Source organism: Eretmochelys imbricata, chromosome 21, assembly GCF_965152235.1.
Source record: "Eretmochelys imbricata isolate rEreImb1 chromosome 21, rEreImb1.hap1, whole genome shotgun sequence".
Lineage (NCBI taxonomy): Eukaryota > Metazoa > Chordata > Testudines > Cheloniidae > Eretmochelys > Eretmochelys imbricata.
In genome coordinates, this window is record NC_135592.1 from 14,250,556 (window position 1) to 14,277,274 (window position 26,719).

The 26,719-nt window shown below is 52.4% G+C and overlaps 1 protein-coding gene across 1 annotated transcript in view; it reads left to right on the forward strand.

Moving 5' to 3' along the window:
- ADORA1 (adenosine A1 receptor) overlaps positions 1 to 26,368 on the forward strand; it is a 66,098-nt gene extending 39,730 nt beyond the window's left edge. Inside the window, exon 2 of the mRNA XM_077839306.1 lies at positions 25,615 to 26,368. Within this exon, the coding sequence (XP_077695432.1) occupies positions 25,615 to 26,368 (754 nt within the window). The remainder of the gene's footprint in view (positions 1 to 25,614) is intronic.
- Positions 26,369 to 26,719: the final 351 nt, after the last annotated feature.

A 26,719-nucleotide genomic window follows, 5' to 3' on the forward strand; every position in this document is an offset into this window, starting at 1 on the left:
TCGTTGGGTGCTGGCAGGGAGGGTGACTCCCCCGAGCTGTTCCTGGCCAGCCCCGGGCTCTCACACAAGACACCTGATCACAAGAAAGAACGATTGACAAAGTCCAGAGCAATCACAAAGAGCCACACAGCACTCGGGGTCCCTTCCTAAACAGCTGTGAGCCAAATGCACCATGCTAGCCAGCCAGCCCGTCCACCCCCCTCCTTAGCCTGCTTGGGGGCACGTAGCCGTGTTCAGATACGAGTGCCGGCTTTGAACTGACAGCATCCTGGTTAAAAACAAAATCATCGGCACTGAGCTGAAATGCACTCATAGGAGGTGAAAATCTCCCTTGCGCAGAGACGGTCCACGCATCACTTATGTGTGTGGCTACAGTTTTGGCACAGGACAGCACACGGGCAATAATAAATCACAGATTTATTGGGGCCCGAGCCTGAGCCCTGCTGCCCAGGGCTGAGCTATTGGAATTCTCAAGAAGTCACAGAGTTCTTGTAAAATCACAGAATCCGTGACAGGTTCGTTGCCTTACTTATGTGCCATTTTAGTGGAGGGGACCATAGTGGTGGGCTCTGAGTGGCTTTGGGTGCTGGCCATCGGCATGGGAGTGGGTTTCTCCTTAGAGGTGTATGAAATTGCAACATGTAGGGTGAAATCCTGACTCCATTGAAATCAATGGGACTTTTGCCTTTGGGGTCAGGATCCTTAGTAGTGATGCGAGATGCAGACATCTTGCTGCATCTGTCCTGCCTCCCACCAGCTCTTCCTCTTCGCTTTTCTCTCCCTTAGTTTTTGTTTCCCAGGGAGGGCAGGGAGTGAGCTGTGGAACAAGAGCCCAAATTCCCTCTGCTAACAGAACTGGGGCATGCTGCACCCAGCGCCGGTTTCTTTGTAGCTGGCTGGCACTTTTGATTATTTTAATGAAAATCTTTATGCAAATAGGAGCAGGAGAAGGAGGTGGAAAATTCCCACAGCCCGTGAATCCGTGCTCATTGACATGCCCTGCATTCACCGGTTTGAGAAGCCTCCCTGGCTGCTGCTGCTGACTATTCTTAGTATAACCAAAGCCATCTTCCCCAACCGCATCTCCTGCTGTCAGGCGAAGTTGACTTCCTAGCTGTAAACTGCAAGGTCCAGACTGACGTGTGCTCAGCTACCAAGGGAAGGAGCCTGGTGTGAGACCCTGACTGGAACAGAAAGATACACAGGGCAAATATGTAGCTTGCCTGCACAGTAATGACACTGTCAGTCTGGAGCAAATGGTGCACCTGACCCCGCTGCTGTCTAAGGTACTCAGCTGTCATTTTGTCCAAGCACCTCACAGTCTTCAATGGATTGACCCTCACCACACTGGCATGAGGCCAGGCAGTGCTGTTATCCCTGACTGACACATGGCAGCTGAGCTTTAGGGAGGCTAAGTGACGTGCCCAGGGTCACACAGGAAGTCTGGCAGAGCAGGGACTTGAACACAGGTCTTCCAAATCCTAGGCTAGTGCTCTTGCCACTGGGCAATCTGGCCTGACTACTGGAGACCTCATCTTATCCGTGATCGAGCAGAAAGAGGAAAGGTCTGAGAAGGGCAGCAAAACTTACTAGTGAATGTGACAGGAGGAGAGATGAAAGAAAGAGAGCATTTAGTGTGGGTGGAATTCTCTCCATGCAGAGGGCCAGCAAAAGCCCCCTGCAACGCCCTTCACTAATGCGCAGGCCTTGGCTCAGGGGTGAATTTCACCCGTGTGACTCCAAATCTTGTACACAGAGAGCCTTTCTTTGGCATTACCAGAGCAGATACGAGCTGTTTTGGCAACGGATTGTGATGGTGGGTTGAGTGGGAGCTTTGAAGTCATCCTGGGTAAATGAGCATAGCAGCTACAGAGGTGGTGAAGGAGAAGTGTCCTGCAGGGCTCCCAGCTGGATGCAGCTTCGGTGAGGATTCTCACTGTTGTTTGCATTCTTCTTTGGCGCCTGCGCTGGGGAGAGAATATTTGCCCACGTCAACATCTGCTTTTCCTTCAAGGAGAAACTGTGACTATTTTGTGGGCTGAGCGTTTAAACCAGGAAGATGCTAGTGAGTCACGTAAGATGAATTCTTGTGGTTTGATTCATCTTGATCTGTTGGGTGATCTGGAGCAAAACCTTCCCCAGGCAGAATAGTCCATTGTACCTACCCCTATTGACCCAGCCCTTGCCCTGCCCTGGTGTGACTCACCACCCAAAGCACAGGGCAGAGGAGAAGCGCCTTGTGTCTAAGGCTGGCATGGACCAGAGTGAATGGGGCTTCGAGGGCACTCTTGCCATGCCAGCCCTGCTTCACCAGCCTGAGGAGTGTCCTTGTCTGGCCCACATATGGGGGGCTATCACAGTTCTAGTGCTCAGAGACTGGGCATGATGGGCCAGTCCCCATATCCTTTCCCCATGCTGGTTACCTGTGCAGACCCAATCTGCCCCGATGACAGCTCTCTCTGAGCGGACGCCTCGCTGCCAGAGAGCAGTGCCATAGTGAGACGGAGGAGAGCTGTCCTGGCTCTGTGGAGACTCACCTGTGTCCCTGGGAGTCCCAGCCCTGCCCCGTGCGCTCTCCAAAGCGGACACTTCAGAACCATTTGGGCACTGGTTTTATTTCCGTGGTGTTCGTTTTCTGCTCCGATACCAGCCTGACCGGTGCTGGAGGATCTGCCCGAGGACTTGCTCGCTGCCTTCGGTTTGGATCAACGTTGCCGGTGAATGAGTGGCAGCGTTCAGAGGCAGGTGCCCAGCTGTGCCAGGGGCCGTCGCCTGCTTTCCTCTCTCCTCGGCGTGGTGGCAGCCATGGGAGTGCTTCCACAGCAGGAGGGGTTGAGAATCGGCAGCCCTATTGTCTCCCACGGCGCCTCTTCTCCGTCACTATCTGGACACCTCCGTGGCCCTCCCCCTCTTCCTGCTGCTTCTCCCCACATGTTCCCTTCCCACTGTCCAGAAGCAGCAGTGGGAGGAGCAGCCCTAGCAGGCTTAGGACTGGTCTACACGGGGAAATGCCCTGGCATTACTCTTGCAGGATAACTAGACAGCTTATGGTTATACTTGTATTGCTCCCCCTGGGGTCACTCTTATTCTATAGCTGTATTATTATACCCATGTAGTAATGCTGTGCCATTTCTATCTGTAGACCAGCCCTGCTTCAGGTCTTCTTCTGCCTGCAGCCCTGGCAGCCCTGTGAGCATCACAGGGAAACGTGTGCGACAGCAGCTACATCTCGGAGGAAATCCTTCCCCTGTAGGTCTAGTCCATCCATTGTTCCTTTTGCAGGCCGCAGTGCCAGCGTCACCAACAGGCTGATGGCTGACAGTGAATGACACAACGTTCATTCAATCGCCCATTGCTCTCACCTTGGGGCCTAAGATTCTGCTCTCCGTTATCCAGAGCAATTCCCTTGCAGTCAGTGGGTTTATACTGGGGTAACTCAGAGCACCTGGTCTCACCCCTGGTGTCTAGTATTTCCTGGGCACAGAACTACATTTCCCTTTATTATACAACTGGTTGCTGAAAGTGAGTGGTTGGATTGGCTGATGAGATATGCCCGTATCATTATCTACCAGCTAATCATTACGTGAGAGACAAGGAGCTCCTATATATTAAGCTATGTCATATTGGCATGACTATTATGATCTGGCTAGCAAAGCCATGTTATTGTGTAATGTGGGTGGGTGATTAGAATGTCCTCTATCAATGTAGGGATTTGATTTTATAGGGAAATAGCAACAGGAAGGCCACACAACCAGTTTAGATAAGGGCACCCCAGCACACACTTGAAAGATAGTGTATCAAGGAACCTGTATCTTATCTTCAACAAGCTGCATGCTGGGAGCTTGGAGATCAAAAGGGCACCCCAGGGCTAAAACTGTTATCAGGACTAGAAAGGGGTCAGGGTCAGCTGCTGGCTCGGGAGACAGGCTGACACAGAGGAAGACACTGCAGCAGGAGCGTGTGGGTCTGATCAGTAATACGTTGGGCGAAGAAGGCTGTTTGGTCCCTGCTAGCCACTGGCACTGCTCCGGAAGAAGGGAACGCAACAGCCCAGGTCAGCCCCGGGGAGGTAATTCGGGTTAGGACCAGGGGACTGCCACCCCAGCCAGTCTGAGAGTGGAAGAATCGTGAGTTCACCCGGAGGCACCTCAGAATGAAGGTGCTCTTGGTGAGAGCAGGCGGGGTCGGCGGGGGAGGTCACCCAGGAACTGTGACAGGAATGTTCAGGTTGGAGTTTACCAGACCCCGCACCAGTGTTAAACCTAGAAAATGCAGCCGTACCATTCGCAAACATTCACAATCATGAGTCGCCCTCCCAAAAAATGGTAAAATTGACTTATAAGTCATGAGATTATAAAAATAATAAGAGTTGGGTTCTTGTTCTTCATTTTCTGGGCCCTGAATCATTAGGAGTCACATTTTCCAGCTCTTCTCCACAACCAGGGGGGCTGGGAACTTTCTTTCTTTCTTTCTTAAAGGAAAGCTGAGATTCTTCTCTAATCGCGTGAAGCCAGGAGATGAGGCTTCAAGAAAAGTGCAGTGTATCACGGGCCTCGTGATAAAGCCGTGAGAGCTAGCAACACTGGGATGTTTCTAGTCCCAGATCCTGGTGTCAGGTGGTGGTAACAGAATGTCAGTTTTCGGTTTAAAAATGATGTTTTTAGCCTTCATGGCTGTGACGAAAAGCTTGCCTTGAGTGAGATCATAGGAGAGCCACCTTCCCCAATTCATCCTTAGTACAGATTTTAAAGAAAACATCCCATCTCCGGATTTAATCTAGGAAGGGTGGCTGATCATCGCTATATTGGTCTGTAGTCTCAAAAATGTAAGTAAAATGTGCTATTCTTTACCAAAACAGCAGATGTTCAGTTGTGAGGATGGAAATGGCTTCTATAAACGTCTCGATATTTTCTTTTGTCTTGTAATGCACAAGGGCTTGGTTAGAAAAATCAGTGTAGCCAATTGCTAGTCTCATGATATTTGGTGTTTTACTTAAAGCTCCAGCTCCTGGGGTCATGTTCTTATGTGAGAACCTCAGCTTTCGTTTTAAAGAAATCACGTTTCTAACCCTTGTGGTTGCAGAGAATTGCTTGCAAATGTGACTGGGATGGGACCCAAAGTCTCAGAAAACAAACAAACAAAAACCCCAGCTTTTATTTTTCACTGTCTTAAGCTTTTTAAGCCAATTGCATTGTTTCATGGCTCAGCTATTAGCTGTGAATGCTCCGGGTTGGCAATATCATGAAATTGTCCCTTGCCAAGATCTCGTGGTCTCGGGGCAGAAGAAGCCAGTGCAGCACCCTGAAACTCCAGGGAACAAATGCTGCAGCGTGGAGTGCTCTGACCCAGGCAGGCATTCACTAATGGGCGGGCTCAGCAGAGAGGCCAAGACTAAAAGGGGCCATAAAGACTGAGCTATCTCTGAGGAATCCCCCAGATCAGGGTTGATGCCTGCTGGCAGGGCCATAGGTGTGGGTAGCTTCCACTACAGCTGCCCTGTAGATAAATGGATAATGTATAACACCAGGGATATCAATCCAAGACCTTTCACCTGCCTTAAATCCGTGACACAGTGTTGTAAGACTAAAGTTTATGGTCAGATGCAAACATGCAGTGTATGCATCTATGCAAATTAGATCACTAAAATATTTGCATAGAACAATGACATGGCAGTGACACTGTGTCCCTAGCTGTTTCCCCAGAGGTCTCTTTGGAAGCCATGCGGAGACATCTGCCCAAGTCTGGACAGAGCCTGACATGACAGATCAAACCCGTGGGTTTAGGGACCTCCCGCTGATGCCAAGCCAGCAGCTGGCTTTGGTAGAAGGGGCCCCTGCTGCCTCCTAGCATGGTTTTGCTTGAGTGGATGGGTTCAACAAAAGCTCTTGGAGCCAGGGACCGTCATTTTGCTGTGTGTTGTACAGCGCCTATCACCCCAGAGTCCCGGTCCATAACGGCGGCTCTTTGGAGCGGTGGGACTAAAACAAGGTAATTAGTACTACTAATAATAATCGTGTTGATTGCCAACAGGCTGTTTGAAAAGCACACGGCACTTTCCTGACGCCAGCCGTACGTTTCTGGCCTTCGGGGTTTCCCACCGTCCATGTGGTTAAATAAAAACATTATATCTCGGAGATAATGTCCCCATTCTGTTGGGAACCGCATCTCACAGCACCCGAGTGCTGCGGGTCGGCAACAGGAAGCCCAGCCCTCATGAGGTATCATTGCTTGTATCTTGAGAGTTTATTTTAAACCCATTGGGAACAGAGTGAATGCTACAAATCAAAGAGGGTCAGTCAGTGGGTAAAATATTCACAGAGGATGAGGATCAACTTTGTGTACATTAAATCACTGTTTTTACTGCTTGGCTGAAGGACACTTCATGAAATATGTGAGAATGTGAACACACCACACACTCATCACTGATGAGTTCCATTTCTTTGCCTTCTTTGGACAACATCCATTACATCCTGTGCAATGCCGTGTGGTATGAAGGACGCAGAAGGGGTATGAGGTCGCCATGCATGCCACACATCTTACATAGCGATCCCACCTACTCCTTACTTCTCGCAATCCAGCAGTTATTTCCTAAAGGCCTCGCTAATTTGCAGCACTTCTTCTTTATTCTCTGTTTTCGCTGGTTGGTTCCATTCAGTTGTCATAGGGAGTAGGAAGTTGCCTGTCATGCTAATGTTACTTTGCTGTTTTATTGGATGAGGGCAGGGCACCTACCAGGGGATCTGTAGATTCCTGGAAGTCTGTGGCTTGCTTCCGGGAGGGTGGAATGTGGACCTTTCTTAATAAATTCCTAGATTAAAGCCAAAAGAGTCCATCAGATCGTCTAGTTTGACTTCCTATATATAGGGACCTGCCAAATTCATGGTCCATTTTGGTCAATTTCACAGTCATAGTATTTTTAAAAGAGCAAATTTCATGATTTCAGCTATTTAAATCTGAAATTTCATGTTATTGTAATTGTAGGGGTCCTGACCCAAAAAGGACTTGGGCGGGGGTTGCAAGGTTATTGTGGGGGGGTTGTGGGACTGCTTCCCTAATACTTCTGCACAGCTGCTGGTGGTGGGGCTGCCATCGGAGCTGGGCGGCCGGAGCGCGGCGGCTGCTGGCCGGGAGCTCAGCTCTGAAGGCAGAGCCGCCACTGCCAGCAGCTGTGCAGACGTAAGGACGGCCTGGTCTGGTATCGCCACCCTTACTTCTGCGCGGCTGCCTGCAGAGCTGTCAGCAGCCACCGTTCTCCGGTCGCCCAGCTCTGAAGGTGGCAGTGCAGAAGTAAGAGTGGTAATACTGCGACTCCCCCGCCCCCCCAAATAACCTTGTGACTCCCCCCCGCCCCACAACTCCCTTTTGGGTCAGGACCCCCAGTTTGAGAAACACTGGCCTCCCCTGTGAAATCTAGATGGTAGAGGATAAAAGCCCACAAAGGACCAGATTTCACGGTCCGGGACGCGTTTTTCAAGGCTGTGAATTTGATAGGGCCCTACATATATAACGCCGGCCATAGAATTCCACCCAGTTACTTCCCTACATTGAGCCTTATATCAACTTAGTTAACACGCCCCAATCAGGGTATCGCTGTGACAATTTCTAAGGTCCTGAGGAACAGCAATGTATGAAGGGAGGGCTCTTCAGTTTAGCAGACAAAAGGTATAACAAGTTCCAATGGTTTAGACAAGAAATAAGATGCAGTTTTTAAACTAAGGATAATTAACCATTGGAACAACTTGCCAAGGGCTGAGGTGGATTTGCCATTGCTGGAAAATTTTAAATCAAGATTGGGTGTTTTTCTAGAAGATCTGCTCTAGTTCCAACAGGAATTAACTCAGGGCAGGTCTCTGGCCTGTGCTATACAGGAGGTCAGGCTAGATGATCACACTGGTCCCTTCTGGCCTTGGAATCTATGAAGGTTCTGGGCTAAATGTGTCTTCTACATAATACGCGTTAGAGCTGGCCTGAGCCTACAGTCACAGTGCTTGTGAATGCCCGTTCAGCGTCCAAACAGGTGTGCAGTCTAACTATGCCAGTATTCCTTGTTAGTTCCTATTTGTTGACATCTGAGCTTTTGTTTGCATAGAGTGGTCCCCGATCTGTATTCGCTACTCATTCATTGTCCTAGCGGATCAAACAACTCCAGTTAACCAATCAGGGAGCAGTGTCAACTCTGTATGAGTCCAGTGACTCTGTACACAGGGAGGCCAAGCGTTGTAAAACACCCTCCAGATATCTAGTTGGGCACCTTTCTACCACGCAAGTGTCTGCACCCCCAGTCACAGTGTGGAGAGGAAACCAGGCCAAGCCAGGCCATGGCTGTGGCTACTCTGGACTGGCCAGTTAAACCTGGGCCCTGTCACGCTGCAAGTGGAGTGTGCCCAACTGACAACATGACCTGGCCCCAGAATTTTTTCCCAGACAGTTCTGACCCATTTCTCCCCAGTCCCTGCATTGGGGCTGTGTTGGTGGAACTGGAGTCAGAGGGCTCGTGTTCGCTGGAGGGCCTGTTACTGGGGGAGTGGGGACACCAGATGCACAGGGAACCGGGTGAGTTCGACTGGAAGCAGCTCAGCTACACAGACAAAACAGTGCACAGGGTTTCATACAGTCCCACTGGTTCAGTTTCACCTGCGGGCAGCCTTGCTCTTTGCAAATGACACACTCTGTGCTGTGATAACACTGGGAGCTGCGTTCTCATCCCCTTCATCTTCAAGCCTTAGGCAAATTGATGGAGCGAATGTAGAACAAAGTGAATTCATGCCGATGGTTCCCTGTTTGTTGTCGCTCTCATTTATCTGTCGGGGGAGATCTGTTGGCCTCGAATGATGGGATTCACCTCGATTTGCTTGACCTTGCTCTGCTTGGTCTGGCTTTGAATCAATGCCGTATATCTGTGCGGGCAGCAATGCAAAGACAGCCAAGAGAACTTTCTAAGGTCCGCAGCAAGATCTTCTTTGGCAACAGGCTTGTACAAGGGGCCAGAGTCCCTGCGTTGGTCCCTGTCTCTCTCCGAGCCCAGAGCTGGGCAGGTGTGGGTGTGTAAGGAACAAGGAGAAGGCCTGGCAGGTTCCTCTCCATCCAGGCTATGAGGGCAGTGTGTATGTCCTAATTCCTAGGGCTTCCCACTCTGAGCCGTACAGGGGATGGGGAAATAGGCTTTCTGTATTAAGGACCCTAATACATGGTTCAGTGCTGACTTGAAAGCCTCTGCCTAGAGACTGAAGGTCCTAGAGCAGGTCCAGCTGAGCCTCCCTGGGCAGCTGAGCCTGGGACAACCCTGCCCTGAGCCATATGTCATTGACATCCGTGCAAACGGAATATGAAGTGCACCCAAATCAGAACAGAAAGGTTTGCACCAGTGTGGACATGTCTACACTAGGCAGCCTCACACACGTTCCCAGAACACCGGACATTACTTCCGGAAGCAGCGTGGGCCGGCCCTCGCCGGCGTGACCTCTCATGCACAGGGCGTGCGAGGTCATGCCCCCAAAAGGGATGCCATTTTGAGGAGTGTACTGCCTCACCCCTGCTGGCGTGACTCGCACACACAGTGCGTGTGACAACATGCTGCCGGAGTGGGGCAAAGAGCGCACTGCCCAGCCCCCAGCAGCATGACCTCACACACGATGCTTTCCAGGTCATGCCAGAGGAGAAAGAGTGGCACGCTGTTAAAAATGGTGTCTCCCGTCTAACCCTGGACAAAAGCACTTCTGGTTTTGTCCCAGTACCAGACGGGGGAGAAACTACGTCTCCAGCTCGAAGTGTAAACATACCCTGTAAATGACACACAAGGTGCAAAGCTGGTGAAAAATCAGAACCCTGAAGCCTGAAAGCTGGAGCAGTTTGGGCATGTACCTTAAATATTGTAGGAATGGCTTCTTGTACGGAATATGAGTTCGGAAGTATCCTGTTTTCCTGGATTTTGTGCAAATTTTGGTAGAACACTGGACTATTGGGTATAATGGGACATACAGAGCAATCAACACCAAAAAACTCCTGACCTGGTCCCCCTGTGCTGCCTTTGGTGCAGGACCCAACTCCAGTAGGCTTGCTCTGAGCATGACTGCTGGCTTGGGCCCCACAAGCGAGATAGGTGGGGAACACATAGTTTGAGAATCAGGCCAGGACTACACACAGACATTGTACCAGTGTGTGACTTTTTATCAATATAGTGGCACTGTTACAACCCCTAGTGTTGGCTAGTGTAAATGTGATCGTCCTGTACGGGAATCCTCTACACTGGTGTCAGTTCTTTTATACCCAGATAACTTCATCCGCCCCAGGGAAGCTGTCCAGCTTTTACTGTATAGTTAAAGGGATATAACTTCTATGTGTAGGCAAGATGCTTTTGAAAATGTTACCCATTATACCATCCAATTTACCCTCACTGGGCGCTTTCTGCAAAACTATCATTTTCTTGCTCATCTTATGTTGCCTGCTCTCACTACAGTAGGGACAGATTCACGTACCGATTTATTCTTCAGCTGACTTGGCCCATCTGCCTTCAATTGCTCTATAAATTCTCTCCCTCTCACCCCTGCCTTTTCCTCCTCCCCTGGGCATAGTCATTTTCATACAGGTGTCCTGTCATTCTCCTGCTTTAATTGTCAGGACTAAGCATTTTGCTTTCTCCGGACCCAGCTTCTCCCTCTCACTTTGGCAAGGCTCGAAGCACAGAACCCGTCACATTTCTGCTGATTTTTTATTTTTTGCCATCATTTGTTGTTTATCCAACGTTTAGTGCTTTTCCAACAATGATGCTAGTCAGATCGGACTCCACTCATCGATACACTAAGAAAACACACAATCAGCGAGATGACAAGCGGAAAGGGCACGGTGGACAGGAAAAGTAAGGACTGGTCAATTTCTGCAGCCTAGATTGTTTTTTCCCCCCTTGTAGTCCTCTTCGTCGCTGTCGCTAGGACATTTCCACCAAAACTGGCCATCAGTGACTTCTGGGGCTCCTGAGCACTGCTGCCTGCAAAGCTACCAGTAAAGATCAGAGTGTCTTTGTTAATATAACACGCAGTACTCCTGGCCCTGGACACGCACCAAACTTGGATTGGCTTTGCTAGAATCGGTTTTTAAACAATTTATTTAAACCAGAGTAAACCCAGCGTGGACACACAAAATCCTGGTTTCCAGTGGCCTTCAATTAGTTCAGCTTGTGTCTGTAAAGCCAGTGCGGCATCAGTGGGCAGTGCAGAACTAGGAAGCAGGATGGTGTCCAGGTTTACACTGCAGTTAAAGGTGTGATAGCAGCAATGTGCAGTTGGTGGCTTGTGTACAGAGGGCAGGCTGCTATCGATTTGCTGTGCTCGCGATTCATATTTAGTAGCAACCACAGGGCATTCTTCTCCACTGACCACCCCTGCATGGGTAGATGTACTCGAGCTAGCTTTAATCTGGCTAGTTTGTAGGAGCAGGGAAGCTATGCCAGCCTGGACTAGCCCCTTGAGCACATGCCCAGAGATCCTGAAAGACAGAAGCACTGCTCCCTTGTGCGTAGACAGGGCCCGAGAGCTTTTCTCTGTGGGGATCTCAAAGAGCCTTGCACACTCTGTGCAGCAGAGATGGAGTTAAGGTAAGAGAAACCGGGTGAGGCCTTTCCCCCTCGACTGCTCTGGCTTACATCAGGGAGCAAGATGGGCACTGGACAGCCCACAAATCAAGGAGCTGCAAAGGGACTGAAAGCCACCTTTGCTGCAGCCCCCCTGAGCTGCTGGGGTGCTGGCCAGGGTCAGGGCCTGTGATTTCAGGTTGCTTTTGTTATTGCTCAAATGCCTGAATAAAGCGCTGAAAGGATAGCTTTTGTGTTTAAGATTAAACAGCCAGGAGCCCCTTCATCTCCAACAGAGTGGGGACGGTCAGGCTGACCCTCCTGGCGCCTCTACGGCCTTGTCTATGCTAGTAAGTTGCACTGTGTTAACTCTCGTGGTATAGTTAAAGTAGTACGACCGCCCACCCCCACATCCTCTTGTGGGCTCACGTATAAGAAGCTTTATACTGGTATAGCAGTTCTGCAGGGGAAGGGCACGTGTACTAGGATAAGGCCCTGGTGTAACTGCGTCCACAGTGGACTTGGTCCTGGCATGACAAGTCTGGTCAATAAAATCACACGCTAACTGACAGCGTTCTCCCCGCTGCCCTTTCGAGTGTAAGCCAGGCCTAAGGTACAAAAAAGGCAGGAGAAGAAACATTGTATGTGCGTGTGCAGGGTCCTTTCCTAGCCGCGTCACCCACCGCGATGAAACAAACAAGGGCTCAGACCCAAGTGGCGTTTGAGTGACTTGCCCACGGTCACGCAAGTCGTCTGAGGCTGACATAGAAGCCTGCTGGGCCAACTCCTGGCCAGGTGCTTTAACCACCAGTCGCCCTTTCCCAGCGCTCTCAGGCATGGCGGAGTTCCAGGCACGACAGTATCTGGAATGGCCCTCTTTGTTCATAGCCCTTCAGACCGGCTATTTGGAGCTGCTGGGAATGTGTCAAATTCAGAGGCAAATGTTTTGCTTTGGAGCAGAGAAGCAGTGGCAGCTAGGGGGCTCCTGCACACGGGTGCATTGGGTGGACCCTGGATAGCACCGAAGGTTCCTGGCAGGTGAAGGCTGACGGGAGACTTTCTGTGGAGAAGAGCAGGTTCCGTGACCGGCTAACCCCATCGCTTTTCTATCACAGGTTGCACCGGGAGGTCAGTGCACATTACTGGCCCAACACAAAGACTCCCGTTACCTTCAACGGGCTTTGGATCAGGCCTTGGAAAAAAAGGCACTGTGGCATTTACACAAAAGAAACGACACCTCTAATTGTATCTGTGGATGTTTCTGCTTTCCCCGTGCCGCTGACCTGACTGCCTGGGAGCTATCCACTTAGTTGTGTTGCTCCCACTGCCAGTCACACCACTGAGCCCTGCTCACCACCCTGGATCTTGTGAATCATAGAATCATAGAATATCAGGTTTGGAAGGGACCTCAGGAGGTCATCTAGTCCAAACCCCTGCTCAAAAGCAGGACCCATCCCCAATTAAATCATCCCAGCCAGGGCTTTGTCAAGCCTGACCTTAAAAACTTCTAAGGAAGGAGATTCCACCACCTCCCTAGGCAACGCATTCCAGTGTTTCACCACCCTCCTAGTGAAAAAGTTTTTCCTAATATCCAACCTAAACCTCCCCCACTGCAACTTGAGACCATTACTCCTTGTCCTGTCCTCTTCCACCACTGAGAATAGTCTAGAACCATCCTCTCTGGAACTACCTCTCAGGTAGTTGAAAGCAGCTATCAAATCCCCCCTCATTCTTCTCTTCCGCAGACTAAACAATCCCAGTTCCCTCAGCCTCTCCTCATAAATCATGTGTTCCAGACCCCTAATCATTTTTGTTGCCCTTCGCTGGACTCTCTCCAATTTATCCACATCCTTCTTGTAGTGTGGGGCCCAAAACTGGACACAGTACTCCAGATGAGGCCTCACCAATGTCAAATAGAGGGGGACGATCACGTCCCTCGATCTGCTCGCTATGCCCCTACTTATACATCCCAAAATGCCATTGGCCTTCTTGGCAACAAGGGCACACTGCTGACTCATATCCAGCTTCTTGTCCACTGTCACCCCTAGGTCCTTTTCCGCAGAACTGCTGCCTAGCCATTCGGTCCCTAGTCCGTAGCTGTGCATTGGGTTCTTCCGTCCTAAGTGCAGGACGCTGCACTTATCCTTATTGAACCTCATCAGATTTCTTTTGGCCCAATCCTCCAATTTGTCTAGGTGCCTCTGTATCCTATCCCTGCCCTCCAGCGTATCTACCACTCCTCCCAGGTTAGTATCATCCGCAAATTTGCTGAGAGTGCAATCCACACCATCCTCCAGATCATTTATGAAGATATTGAACAAAACCGGCCCCAGGACCGACCCCTGAGGCACTCCACTTGACACCGGCTGCCAACTAGACATGGAGCCATTGATCACTACCCATTGAGCCTGACAATCTAGCCAACTTTCTACCCACCTTATAGTGCATTCATCCAGCCCATACTTCTTTAACTTGCTGACAAGAATACTGTGGGAGACTGTGTCAAAAGCTTTGCTAAAGTCAAGATACAATACATCCACTGCTTTCCCTTCATCCACAGAACCAGTAATCTCATCATAGAAGGCGATTAGATTAGTCAGGCATGACCTTCCCTTGGTGAATCCATGCTGACTGTTCCTGATCACTTTCCTCTCATGTAAGTGCTTCAGTGTGGACGAGTGTGGATGGACATCCCATGCCTATGGCCAGGAGGAGGCCACCCGCCAGAGCAACAGGTGCTGTCTCAATACCATCCCCTGACCTGAAGCCTGGCAGAGATCCAGGATATTGGCAGTTAGCACTGCAGACTGTTTGCTGGATTTTCAACAAGCTTGCTTAGAAGAGGGAGCCTAGACCCGGGTAGTTTGCAAAGTCTAAGGTGAGGTTTCTGCATGCTGTAGCATAGGTGGTAGATTCCACTCATGGGAGATGTTGACGGTTCTTTAGAGGCAGTGTCCCGGCTGTTCTTTGTTCTCCATACCACGCAGACATGCCTGGGGTCAGCATCACAGCTTGTGGCCTGGGTTGGCATCAGTACATCCAGGACTCATTGCGTGAGCGGCATGAATGCTTCGCAGGAGGGTGCTGTGCATCTGGTCTTGCTCTCGGTGGCCCATGCAGTCCCCGATGTAACAGATCTTCTCTACAAAGTGAGAAGACAGCAGGAGGTGCTGGACTCTGTGGCTGAGTTTATGCAGAGTTCTGTGGGTTGTGTTTTTGCAGCCTGTCTGATGGAGAAGTTGGAACTCTTCCCACCCGTCTTGGCAATGGTGTTGGTTCAGAGACTCTCTGTACCGGACTGTCTTGTCCATCAGTCAAGTTTGAGTTCTTTTCTTTCCTATGTTGTTTGCCATAGGTCTGTAAGGGTGACTCCCTGGTTATAGAGCTCCTTCTGTGTCCGATCTGCAGGGGCTGGGAGTCTGTTACAGTCCCACCTGGTGAGGTAGCCTCTGGAGCTCAAGTTGTAGCAGCTCGTGCTTTTAGCTCTGGCAGTCCTCGGCTGCTAGCCGTGATGAGCTATCTCATGTAGGAGTTTCAGCCGGGATCTGAATGGTTACTGCTCTCAGACATTTGAAATGAATGACCTGGACCCAGAGGAAGTATTGAACTCTCTGGTGGTGTGTGCTGTGTACTCCTCTGTGCCTGACCCAGAGGGTGCGAGTCTGTTACAGCTCTAAGCGAGAGAGCTGGCTCATCAGCTGTGAAGATCCCTGAGTCGATCCCTGGGTCTGGCCAAGATGGCAGCCATCACACGAGCTCTCTAGAGCAGGGGCTGTGGTTTCTGGAGTTACAGAGTTTAAGGCCAGAAGGAACCAGCAGATCATCCAGCATGCCCTCCCGTGCATCACAGGACACCAACCCCACCCAGCACCCACACACTAAACCACACAACTGAAATGAGACCGAAGTCTTACAGCCCACAGGAGATTAGACTATTGTGGGCCACAGGCAGAGGACAGGAGGGTCTGAGGTGCACCAGTGCCCGAAGCCCCCGCAATGGTAGAGAGTAGGGTTGCCAACTTTCTAATCACACAAAACCGAACACCTTTGCCCTGCTCCCTCCCTGCCCCTTCTCTGAGGCCCCGCCTCCACTCACTCCATCCCGCTTCCCTCCGTTGCTTGCTCTCCCCCACCTTCACTCACTTTCACTGGGCTGGGGCAGGGGGTGAGAGAGACCCATATAATCCTGGCAAGATAGGGTTGCCAGGCATCCGGTTTTTGACTAGAAGTCCAGTTGGCGGCGCAGTGGGGCTAAGGCAGGCTCCCTGCCCGGTTCCACACGGCTCCCGGAAGTGGCCGGCATGTCCCTGCGGCCTCTAGGCACAGGGGCAATCAGGGAAGCTCTATGCACTGCCCCTGCCCCGAGTGCTGGCTCCGCAGCTCCCATTGGCCAGGAACCATGGCCAATGGGAGCTGCGGGGACGCCGCCTGCGGGTATGGGCAGTGCGCACTTAACAGAGCCACCTGCCTGTCCCTGCACCGCCGACCGGGAGCCACCTGAGGTAAGTGCCGCCCAGCCAGAGCCTGCACCCCCTCCCACACTCCAAGCCCACCTGAGCTCCCACCCACACCCAAACTTCCTCCCAGAGCCCGCACCCCAACCCCCTGCCTCAGCCCTGAGCCCCCTCCCAGAGCCCGCACCCCAACCTCCTGCCCCGGCCCTGAGCCCCCTCCCAGACCCCGCACCCCAACCCCCTGCCTCAGCCCTGAGCCCCCTCCCAGAGCCCGCACCGCAATCTCCTGCCCCAGCCCTAAGCCCCCTCACAAAGCCCGCACCGCAATCTCCTGCCCCAGCCCTGAGCCCCCTCCCAGAGCCCACACCCCAACCTCCTGCCCCAGCCCTGAGCCCCCTCCCAGAGCCCGCACCCCAACCCCCTGCCTCAGCCCTAAGCCCCCTCACAGAGCCCGCACCCCAACCTCCTGCCCCAGCCCTGAGCCCCCTCCCAGAGCCCGCACCCCAACCTCCTGCCCCAGCCCTAAGCCCCCTCACAGAGCGCGCACCCCAACCTCCTGCCCCAGCCCTGAGCCCCCTCCCAGAGCCTGCACCCCAACCTCCTGCCCCAACCCTGAGCCCCCTCCCAGAGCCCGCACCCCAACCTCCTGCCCCAGCCCTAAGCCCCCTCACAGAGCGCGCACCCCAACCTCCTGCCCCAGCCCTGAGCCCCCTCCCAGAGCCTGCACCCCAACCTCCTGCCCCAGCCCTGAGCCCCCTCCCAGAGCCCGCACCCCAACCCCCTGCCTCAGCCCTGAGCCCCCTCCCAGAGCCCACACCCCAACCTCCTGCCCCGGCCCTGAGCCCCCTCCCAGACCCCGCACCCCAACCCCCTGCCTCAGCCCTGAGCCCCCTCCCAGAGCCCGCACCGCAATCTCCTGCCCCAGCCCTAAGCCCCCTCACAAAGCCCGCACCGCAATCTCCTGCCCCAGCCCTGAGCCCCCTCCCAGAGCCCACACCCCAACCTCCTGCCCCAGCCCTGAGCCCCCTCCCAGAGCCCGCACCCCAACCCCCTGCCTCAGCCCTAAGCCCCCTCACAGAGCCCGCACCCCAACCTCCTGCCCCAGCCCTGAGCCCCCTCCCAGAGCCCGCACCCCAACCTCCTGCCCCAGCCCTAAGCCCCCTCACAGAGCGCGCACCCCAACCTCCTGCCCCAGCCCTGAGCCCCCTCCCAGAGCCTGCACCCCAACCTCCTGCCCCAACCCTGAGCCCCCTCCCAGAGCCCACACCCCAACCTCCTGCCCCAGCCCTGAGCCCCCTCCCAGAGCCCGCACCCCAACCCCCTGCCTCAGCCCTAAGCCCCCTCCCAGAGCCCGCACCCCAACCCCCTGCCTCAGCCCTGAGCCCCCTCACAGAGCCCGCACCCCAACCTCCTGCCCCGGCCCTGAGCCCCCTCCCAGAGCCCGCACCCCAACCTCCTGCCCCAGCCCTAAGCCCCCTCACAAAGCCCGCACCCCAACCTCCTGCCCCAGCCCTAAGCCCCCTCACAGAGCCCGCACCCCAACCTCCTGCCCCAACCCTGAGCCCCCTCCCAGAGCCCACACCCCAACCTCCTGCCCCAGCCCTGAGCCCCCTCCCAGAGCCTGCACCCCAACCTCCTGCCCCAGCCCTGAGCCCCCTCACAGAGCCACACCCCCTCCTACACCCCAACCACCTGCCTCACCCCTGACCCCCCTCCTGCACCCCAAACCCCTCATCCCCGGCCCCACTCCAGAGCTTGAACCCCCAGCCGGAACCCTCACCCCATCCCACATCCCAACCCCCTGCTCCAGCCTGGAGCCCCCTCCTGCATGCTGACCCCCTCGTTTCTGGCCCCACCCCAGAGCCTGCATCCCCAGCTGGAGCCCTCACTCCCTCCTGCACCCCAACCCCCTGCCCCAGCCCAGTGAAAGTGAGTGAAGGTGGGGGAGAGCGAGCAACAGAGGGAAGCGGGATGGAGTGAGTGGAGGCGGGGCCTCGGAGAAGGGGCAGGGAGGGAGCAGGGCAAAGGTGTTCGGTTTTGTGTGATTAGAAATTTTGCAACCCTAGCTGTGGAGGAAGGCAAAAAACCCCAGAGTCCTGGCCAATCTGACCGGGAGGCGGGGGGGTGGGGGAATTTCTTGCCAACGTCACATACGGCAATCAGTTAGACCCGGAGCATGTGAGCAAAAAACAGCCAGCCAAGCACCTCAGAGAGCAACCGCTCAGTGCCACCACAGAGCCCTGGCACGCCTGGTCCTACGTCCCATCTCCAGCTGGGGCCATCCCGGATGCTTCAGAGGAAGGAGATTGAAAAAACCGAAACCAGAACACATTGCGGGGGGCGGGGGGGACATCGCTTTCTGACCCCGGCAAGTGGCTGGTTGAAACCTTGAAGCATGAGCTTGTAGGAACATGAGACACAGCCCTGGGCACGGGGCTCACTTGCAGCGTATGTGGCCTGCACTCAGTAACCTTTTTGGGGGGCTGCCACCATAGAAATAAAGAACAGTGATAAATTAACAACTTTCCATTATGACTCCCTCTGGTGATAAGTGATTATTTTCAGTCAGTGAGCAAGCAGCTGGGAATAAGTACCCAGCTTCAGCCTCATAAAAGTTTATCTTTTTTACAACGTGTCCTTTAAACACTTCCTGGAGAAACAGCTGTTCTTTACAATTCTTCATAGCACTCATTGTCCATGTCTCTGTGCAGCGGCCTTCAGGAGTCTGCAAGATCTGAAGCAAAGATAGACAAGGGAAAAAGGAACAGAAACCTAAACTACCAGAGATCAAAGCTTTTTTGTCAGGGGGATTTCCGTGAGATCAGCAGCCATTCTGGCTTTTATTTCTGTGTAATCATAACTCAGATAAGCTGCATTTCAGTTGTACTTTCTCTTCCCCATGCACTTTGTCCAGCTTCATGTGATTAGCTGAGCCCTGTCTTCATTAGAGAACTTTTCACTGATTTATTTTCCTGGGGATCTTACTGGAATAAGATGTACCATTGTAAGAATTACTTTATTTGAGTCCAGCACACCTGCTTGGGCTACTTGGAAAATTATAGCTATTTTCTACACACAAAAAATCCAAAGAAACCAAGAACATTTGTTTCGTGTGAAAATTTTCTCCAAAATTTTTAATTTTTTGTCAAAACAAAAGGGAAACATTTCATTTTGATTTGAATCTGAATGAATAATTGGGAGGGGCAGTTTTGAGGGTATTTCTCCCCCCATCTCTCCCTCCCCCTCCTTTTTGCACTGGAAAAGGAGGGGGAGGGGCCCAAAATCTGAAAATATTTTGTTTCAAATTAAACCCAAATGAAATTGAAAAATTTCAGATGACCCGGCCGTTTTCTGTAGAAACGTTTGTTTTTGCTGCTCGAAAAACATTTTTTGTAAAAAGAAAAAACTCTTTTGGATGAAAATTACATGTCTTCCGGTGCCATTTGTGGTTTGCCCTGCAGAATGGAATCATTATAGATAATACATGAGTACAAATGTCTCTAATGTGAACAGGGCCACACTCAGCCACCAACTCCGACTTACAATAATAAGAGGCTGCTGCTGGAAATGGAATCAGGCTAAGCTTTAAAGCAGACGTTGTTTTGAAAAAATACTGTAATTGTAACCTGAGTGTTGTGCTGTTCAGTGTGAATCTTCGCTGTCATGGTGATAGGTGGAGCTGAAAACCAAGAAAGAAGAAAAATCCATTAGCACAATGATGAGATACTGAAGGGGGATGTAATAAAAGTGTAAATTCATAGAGTTGGAGGCCAGAAGGGACCATTACATCGGCTAGTCTTGCTTCCTGCATAACACAGGCCATTAAATTTCACCCAGTTATCTCTGCATTGAGTCCAATAACATGTGTCTAGCTAAAGTCTCTCTTCTAGAAAGGCTCCAGTCTGGATCTGAAGACATCAAGAGATGGAGAATCTGCCACTTCCCTGGGGAGTTTGTTCCAAGGGTCAATCATCCTCACAATTAAACATTTGGCCCTGATTTCTAATTTGAATCAGTCTGGTTTTATCTCCCAGCCATCTCTCCTTGTTCTGCCTTTCTCCACTTCTAACCATGAGGCATAACAATAATGAATGTATTTGCTATTAATGTGATTTTTTTGAGCACCTGAACAAGTGCTGGGTACCACATAAACCCACAGTCCTGCCCTGAGGAAGACTAATTTCAGCATGACATAAATGAAGGTAAAAACGGTCCTGGAGATGGATGGAGGACAGAGGAGGATGAGGGTCCATTCACACCCCGATGGTCCCTCACTTCTCATGGGCTCCGTGGCTGGAGTTGAGTGTTGGGTGGGATTTCAGTGAGGTGAGGGACTGGCGTGGAGATGGAAGAAGCATGAAGAAGAAGACGAAAGGGGTACCCAGGGGGCATTGGCAGAGCAGAGAGGGCTTGAGGGGATGACATAAAAGGGGATGACATCTATGTAGCGGTCAGAGTTTTATGCTGCTGCCCATCACCATAGGATCTGGGCACCTTTCCATGTAAAATAGCCAAGTCCCTAGTGGACTTTCTGGAATTTCTGAAGCTTCTCTGTTTTCAGGGTCAATCCTTGGGGTAGGATGTTTGGTTTTGATTTGGTTAGGTGTTATTAATTCCACTATTTAACTTTGTTTATTTATCCGGATAAGTCAGGGGTTCAGTAGAAGGGGGTACCTGGGTGGGGTGTGTCGTTCTTATGGTGCAAAAAACCTGTACTGCCCCCAATCTCACATATTAGTGTCTCCCAAGTGACCTCACACTAGTGCTGTTCTAAGCCCTTCTCGCAGTGTCGCTGACTCCTCCTGCCTCTTCTTGCATGCTCTTCGGGAGGCATGCTCACCATTATCCGTGCTGTAACGTGTCATTCTCGGGCACAAAGCGATAATGGTAACAAAGGGCAGGGAAGCGTGTACAAACACCTACGCACAGGCATGTGCATGCCTAACCACGGCTGACAGTTTTGTATTCCCACCCAATAAGCACTGGACATGGCTGTGGAGAGGAGCTATCTGAGGGTCCCTGAGCCAGGGGTCTCTTCTCCCCCAGTGCAATTTAGGAAGGGGGGGTGCTATATGGCTTGTGAAACCATAGAGTACTGGGAACTGAATTGTGTGCGAGTACAGAGACAGAGGAGCAGGCAGGATGGCAGGTGACATGCAGATGCGTGGCCGTTACAAATGCCCGAGACGGATTGGACGGGTTATGTGGAGAGCTGATGGGGGCTTTAGGGCAGGATATATGTGGGGTGGGGGGGGGTTGAAGGTAGGATTCTGGGAGGGTTGGATGGGGGTAATGATGGGACAATGGGTACACTCTGTGTGTGTGGTCAGGGGAGATGGTGTGCAAGGACTATAAGAGACCTGTGTGAGTGTGGGGGGTGCAGGCAGGAGAAGGTGTATGGTCGGGCGTCTCCCTGGGGCATAGGTGGTATATGTGGCGGGGTCTTTGTGTTGGTGGGGGTGGAGAGGCCGTGTGTGATCTATGTGTCACCAGGTAGGGAGGGCGCTGAGGGTGTCGCCCATGGGATGTGGGATGTGGAGGGGGTTGGTGTAGCAAGCTGGGCATGATGTGGCTGGGCCGTGTGGGGAAGAGGGGCCGGGCGGGCACTGGGAGGGTGTAGTGGAGTACAGGGGGGACCATGGGGCTGTGGTGGGTGTTATTTGCATTACCATAGCCCATAGGAACGCCCTGTCATGGCCCCATCCCCATTGTGCCAGGCGCTGTTCAAATACAGAACAAAACAAAAGCCCCCGTCACAAGGAGCTTCCAGTCTAAGTAGAAGACAAGACACCAGGTGGATACAGACATACTGGGGAGCACAAGGAATGGGGTTTGGTGGCGTTGGGGTGAGAAGGGGTGGGTGTCTGTGCGTGCAGCCAGGGTGCGTGCTGTGCACACCATTACACGGGGGAGTCTAAGGGGGTGGAGGCCCATCACTTCTGGGCAGCGCTGGCTTGCACACACCCTGGAGCTTGGCAGGGTGATTATCATTTCCAGCAAGCTGAAGTGCCCTGGTGCAGGGTGGGGAAGGCAGGTTTCCTGTGGCCCCCGCAACGCCCTCCCTCTTCTGGGATACCATGCCTGCCAGATGGCCACTGGTTAGTGGAAAGAGGGTGTGACACAGCCAGAGCTCCCTTCTGCAGACATGCTCTCTGCTGGGATTCAAATGCACAAGCTGTAAATATCTAGGATCTCAACAGGAGAGGGCAGAGATGCTGTCTGAGCAGCTCGAGCCCAGAAAGGGCTCTTCACCAGGGGCCTCTGGGCACTGGAGACAGATTCCTCAGACCGAGACAGCACCAATCCCTGCTGTAAAATGCAGTACGCGGAGGAGATCGATGCATTGCGCCCTCTGCCCACCCCACCCCCCGGCTCTCTGCACTGGCCCGGCTCCCCAACTACCTCCAGCCCCCCAACGCCCACAGCAGATTCAAGCAGCCCCATTCTCTGAGCTATGAGATACAGCCCCTCCCCACCATTCCCTCCCCGCAAAGTGACGCTGCTCTGAGGGGTCTGCACCAGGGACTGGTACGGAGCCTGCTCTGCTCCCACTCAACTCACCGGGAGCCTGCGCACCCCACTTCCAGCAAATCCACTAACACTCAGAAATGGGAGTTGCAGCCCGTTGGACCGGGGGTTCCCGGTGGCTCGCTCCTAGCTCTGCGGGGGCCGGAGAAAATAGGCTGCCGATGGGCATGGCTTTAGGTAAGTCTTTGTGAGTGGGGTTGAAACCGCTCAGTTATCATTCCCCTTTCCCCTGAGCTTGGCACCACTGGACTCAGGGTGGCGAAGGCACTGGCCTTCACAGGCGGAGGGGTACAAGAAATATTGTACTGCCCAATGGCAGTATTTAAACATCAGTAAAATATGTGGCATATACAGGGCATGTCCCACCCCGCTCCCCCTGAGGGGCTCTCCCTCCCAGCCCCCTCTCTATCCCAGCTTTGCTGCCCCTCCAGTCCACTGCCTTTCCAGGGGCTCCCCATCCTCCAGAGTTCTCTCTAGCCCTGGAGGTTCCTGCCTCCCATCGCTCCGAGTGAGGCATATCCCCCTTTTCCCTGCTCTGTCCAAATTCACAGGACCACCCCGAGTAGAGAGCGATGCCGCCTAAGCTCCCCTGTGCTTGCCACCAGCCAGCCCTTCCTTGCCTCCTCTACTCCCGGTGCCCCTGCCTCGCCGTTCATGCCACATGGCGCCTTTCTCCTGAGTCACCCGCTGCTGCCCAGAGTCTGCTCCCTTTCCGGAGTATAAATCACCGACTCAGAACACGGGCTCTGCTTGCAAAGGGAAGAGCGAGCAATTCTCAGGCCAGCCGTCCTTCCCGTGGGAGCCAGCCTGCCCCTCCGGTTGATGGGAATCATTTCCCAGACGAGAGGTGGTTAGCAGGGGAAATAAAGGGGGACTGACTGCAGCAAACCCTTCTCCGATGGTAGATACACCAGAACACGCTTATGGTTACTGAATAATTTATGCTCAGTGCTCTAATGAGCTTAGCAGCCTTTCCTTCCGCACCTCCTCTCCTCACGCTGCTCTGGGGGGCCATGACACACTCCAGTGGGCTCACTCCACCCTCTGACATCCTGCGTATTAGGACAGCAAAAACCCAGACAGCTGTCATTCAAGGTGACCTGCAATGGGTTTGAGCCCTTACTTTGCTTACTCATGTATAAAACCCCATGAAGTGATTCATAGATATTTAGGTCCGAGGGACCATTATGATCATCTAGTCTGACCTCCTGCACAACGCAGGCCACAGAATTTCACGCACCACTCCTACAAAAAAACCTCTCACCTATATCTGTGCTATTGAAGTCCTCAAATCGTAGTTTAAAGACTTCAAGGAGCAGAGAATCCTCCGGCAAGTGACCCGTGCCCCATGCTACAGAGGAAGGCGAAAAACCTCCAGGGTCTCTTCCAATCTGCCCTGGAGGAAAATTCCTTCCCGACCCCAAATATGGCGATCAGCTAGACCCTGAGCATATGGGGGTGGTACCGTTGCTTTCGGTTTGGTTTTTGCATCAGAGCTACTGAGCTTGTCTCCCCATTTTTTCTTGGGAGACTCGCTGGAGACCTGGCAGGGTTATAATACCACCAGCACCACAGAAGTGAACCCTGAGCAATAGGTGAGGGAGGGAGGTTTAGTCTGACTGCTACATTCCAATTTGTTGGTGTTCACACCTATCTAATTGAAATGCCCAACAAACAGTTGGTAGAACGGCGTTCCTGGTTAAAGTTTCAACACCTCCATCCCTTCAGTTAAGCGTTAATAAAACTTTTGCTCCTCACCTCTACACCCTCCCTAGAGATTTTTTGCAAAAGCAGGGAAGGCAAGACCTGCTGTTCTGATGGTAAAACTTTTGTTGGGGGGTGTGAAATAAAACCTTCCAGGCTTTATTGATTGGTCTTGACGATATTTTTCAAAGGGGAACAACCCCAGAATGTTTGCCTGTGGCAGGTGTGTGCGTTGGAAGGTTGAGCAGTACAGAGCACCACCTAAGACTAGACAATGCTCTGTCTCTCCTGCCCCTCAGCCCAGGCCTCAGAGAAGGTAGGCCTGGTCCTCAGGAACTGACACGTTAGGAAATGAAAAAGTTCTTGTCCAGAAGCTTCTCTTACTGGCAGCGGTGGAGCAGGGAATCGATTTCTCCTCCAGCCACCAGCTGGTACGGGAGGAACCTTTTCGCTGATTTGCTGCCTCTGTGTCAGGACTCTTTTCTGTGGGGCTTCCCAGGCCACTCCACTCCAGCTGAATACAGCCGTACGGAGCTGGAGAGCGCCCTTGGGCAGAGCCCCAGAAAGCCAGAAAGTCATTCTGCTGGGACACCCTGACTTTGCCATGTCAGCGTCCCCCGCTATTTATGCCACACGGCGATGCAAAATAACATCAGGCCATCGTGCTGTGGTGACAGTCCTGGCCCTTTAAAATCCCTCCTGACCGACAGGAAGGGGATAACTTTGTCACAGGATCTCAAGGCCCGGCCCTGCACCTTGTGTGTCATTTGCACGTGTGCAAAGTAAGTGTGAAATGCTCCCACTGGTGGGAGTGGAGTGTTCTGCTTCCAGCCACTGCTAACTTGGCTGGACTGTGAACAGGTAACCTAGAAGTGAATGAGCCATGGCAATTCTCTGACCCCCACCCTCTTTGGGCTTAAAACTGTCTCTGGCCTCTGAGGTCAACGTAAAACTGCTGTAAGACCAGATTCAGTCCCCATCCCTCTCTCTGCCCCCACAAAGTCTCACCCCCTTAGTGCAGGAGCTTTCTCCTCTCCAGCCTCTGACCAGCCTGCCTGTGCCTCTCTGCCTCTCCATTCATCTCAGCTTCTTGATCCGGGCACCCCTCCTGGTGCACCCCCACCACCCTCCTCAGGCATTCACTCTGTGGGTGATGCTGAGGCCAGATTTTCTAAAGAGCTCAGTATCCCACATGCGCCCATCATGGGCTCTTCTGCAGATTGGGCCACTTGTTTGGGTGACTCCGTGGGAGCTGATCTCTCAAAAATCCCCTTTTGCTGCAGGGCATGGAGCTAAGAAGTGACCCAAGCTGCAATTTCACCTGTATCTAACGACACGTGGTGTTTTCTGTCTCCTCCACAGGTACAAGAGTGTAGTGACACCCAAACGAGCAGCTGTGGCCATTGCTTGCTGCTGGATCGTTTCCCTGCTCGTGGGGCTGACCCCCATGTTTGGCTGGAACAACCTGAACAAGATAAGGAGGACTCAGGAGGCGAACGCCAGCCACACGGCGTTCGTCATCAGGTGCCAGTTTGAGAACGTCATCAGCATGGAGTACATGGTCTATTTCAATTTCTTTGTCTGGGTGCTGCCCCCCTTGCTGCTGATGCTCATCATCTACCTGGAGGTCTTCAACCTGATCCGCAAGCAGCTCGACAAGAAGGTCTCGTCCAACTCATCGGATCCTCAGAAATATTACGGGAAAGAGCTGAAGATCGCCAAGTCCTTGGCACTGGTCCTCTTCCTGTTTGCACTGAGCTGGATCCCGCTGCACACGCTCAACTGCATCACCTTGTTTTGCTCGTCCTGCCAGACTCCCAGCATCCTGACATACATCGCTATTTTCCTGACTCACGGCAACTCGGCCATGAACCCCATCGTCTACGCCTTCCGGATCAAAAAATTCAGGACCACGTTCCTGCAAATCTGGCACCAGTACATCTGCTGTGAAACCGACAAGAATGCTAACAACCTGGATAACAACGAGCTGGGCACCTGGCCGCTACAGAGAGCAGGGACCATCCCAGATATGCCGTTCATTGATTTAAAAAGTCCTTTTCATGTCCAAACAGCAAACTTGGCTTCACCCCTTCCACACGCACACAATTGTAAATGACTGGTAGGGAAGGGGGAAGCAACGACCCAGGAGACCTGAGATGGTCAGACCAAGCCAACGTTTACCTGAGCTAGCATAGGGCATTATTTATTCACAGCCATTGTACTGTTCTGATATTGTAGCCTGCACTGTTCTTATCTTTTATTTTTAGGGTGAAGTGTATCTAGGTATTCAAAGGGGAATTGTCCAATCAAGGATGTGATTTATCTTTAACTCAAATAAAAAAGAAAGACAGCAGCTCTGCAGCATTATGGATGGGTTCTCGCTCCCGGGGTCTCACTGCGGTGCTCGCTCTTAGAACTGGGACAGCCAGAGGCTGCTCAAATCTAAAAGCGGTATGAGACAGGAGAG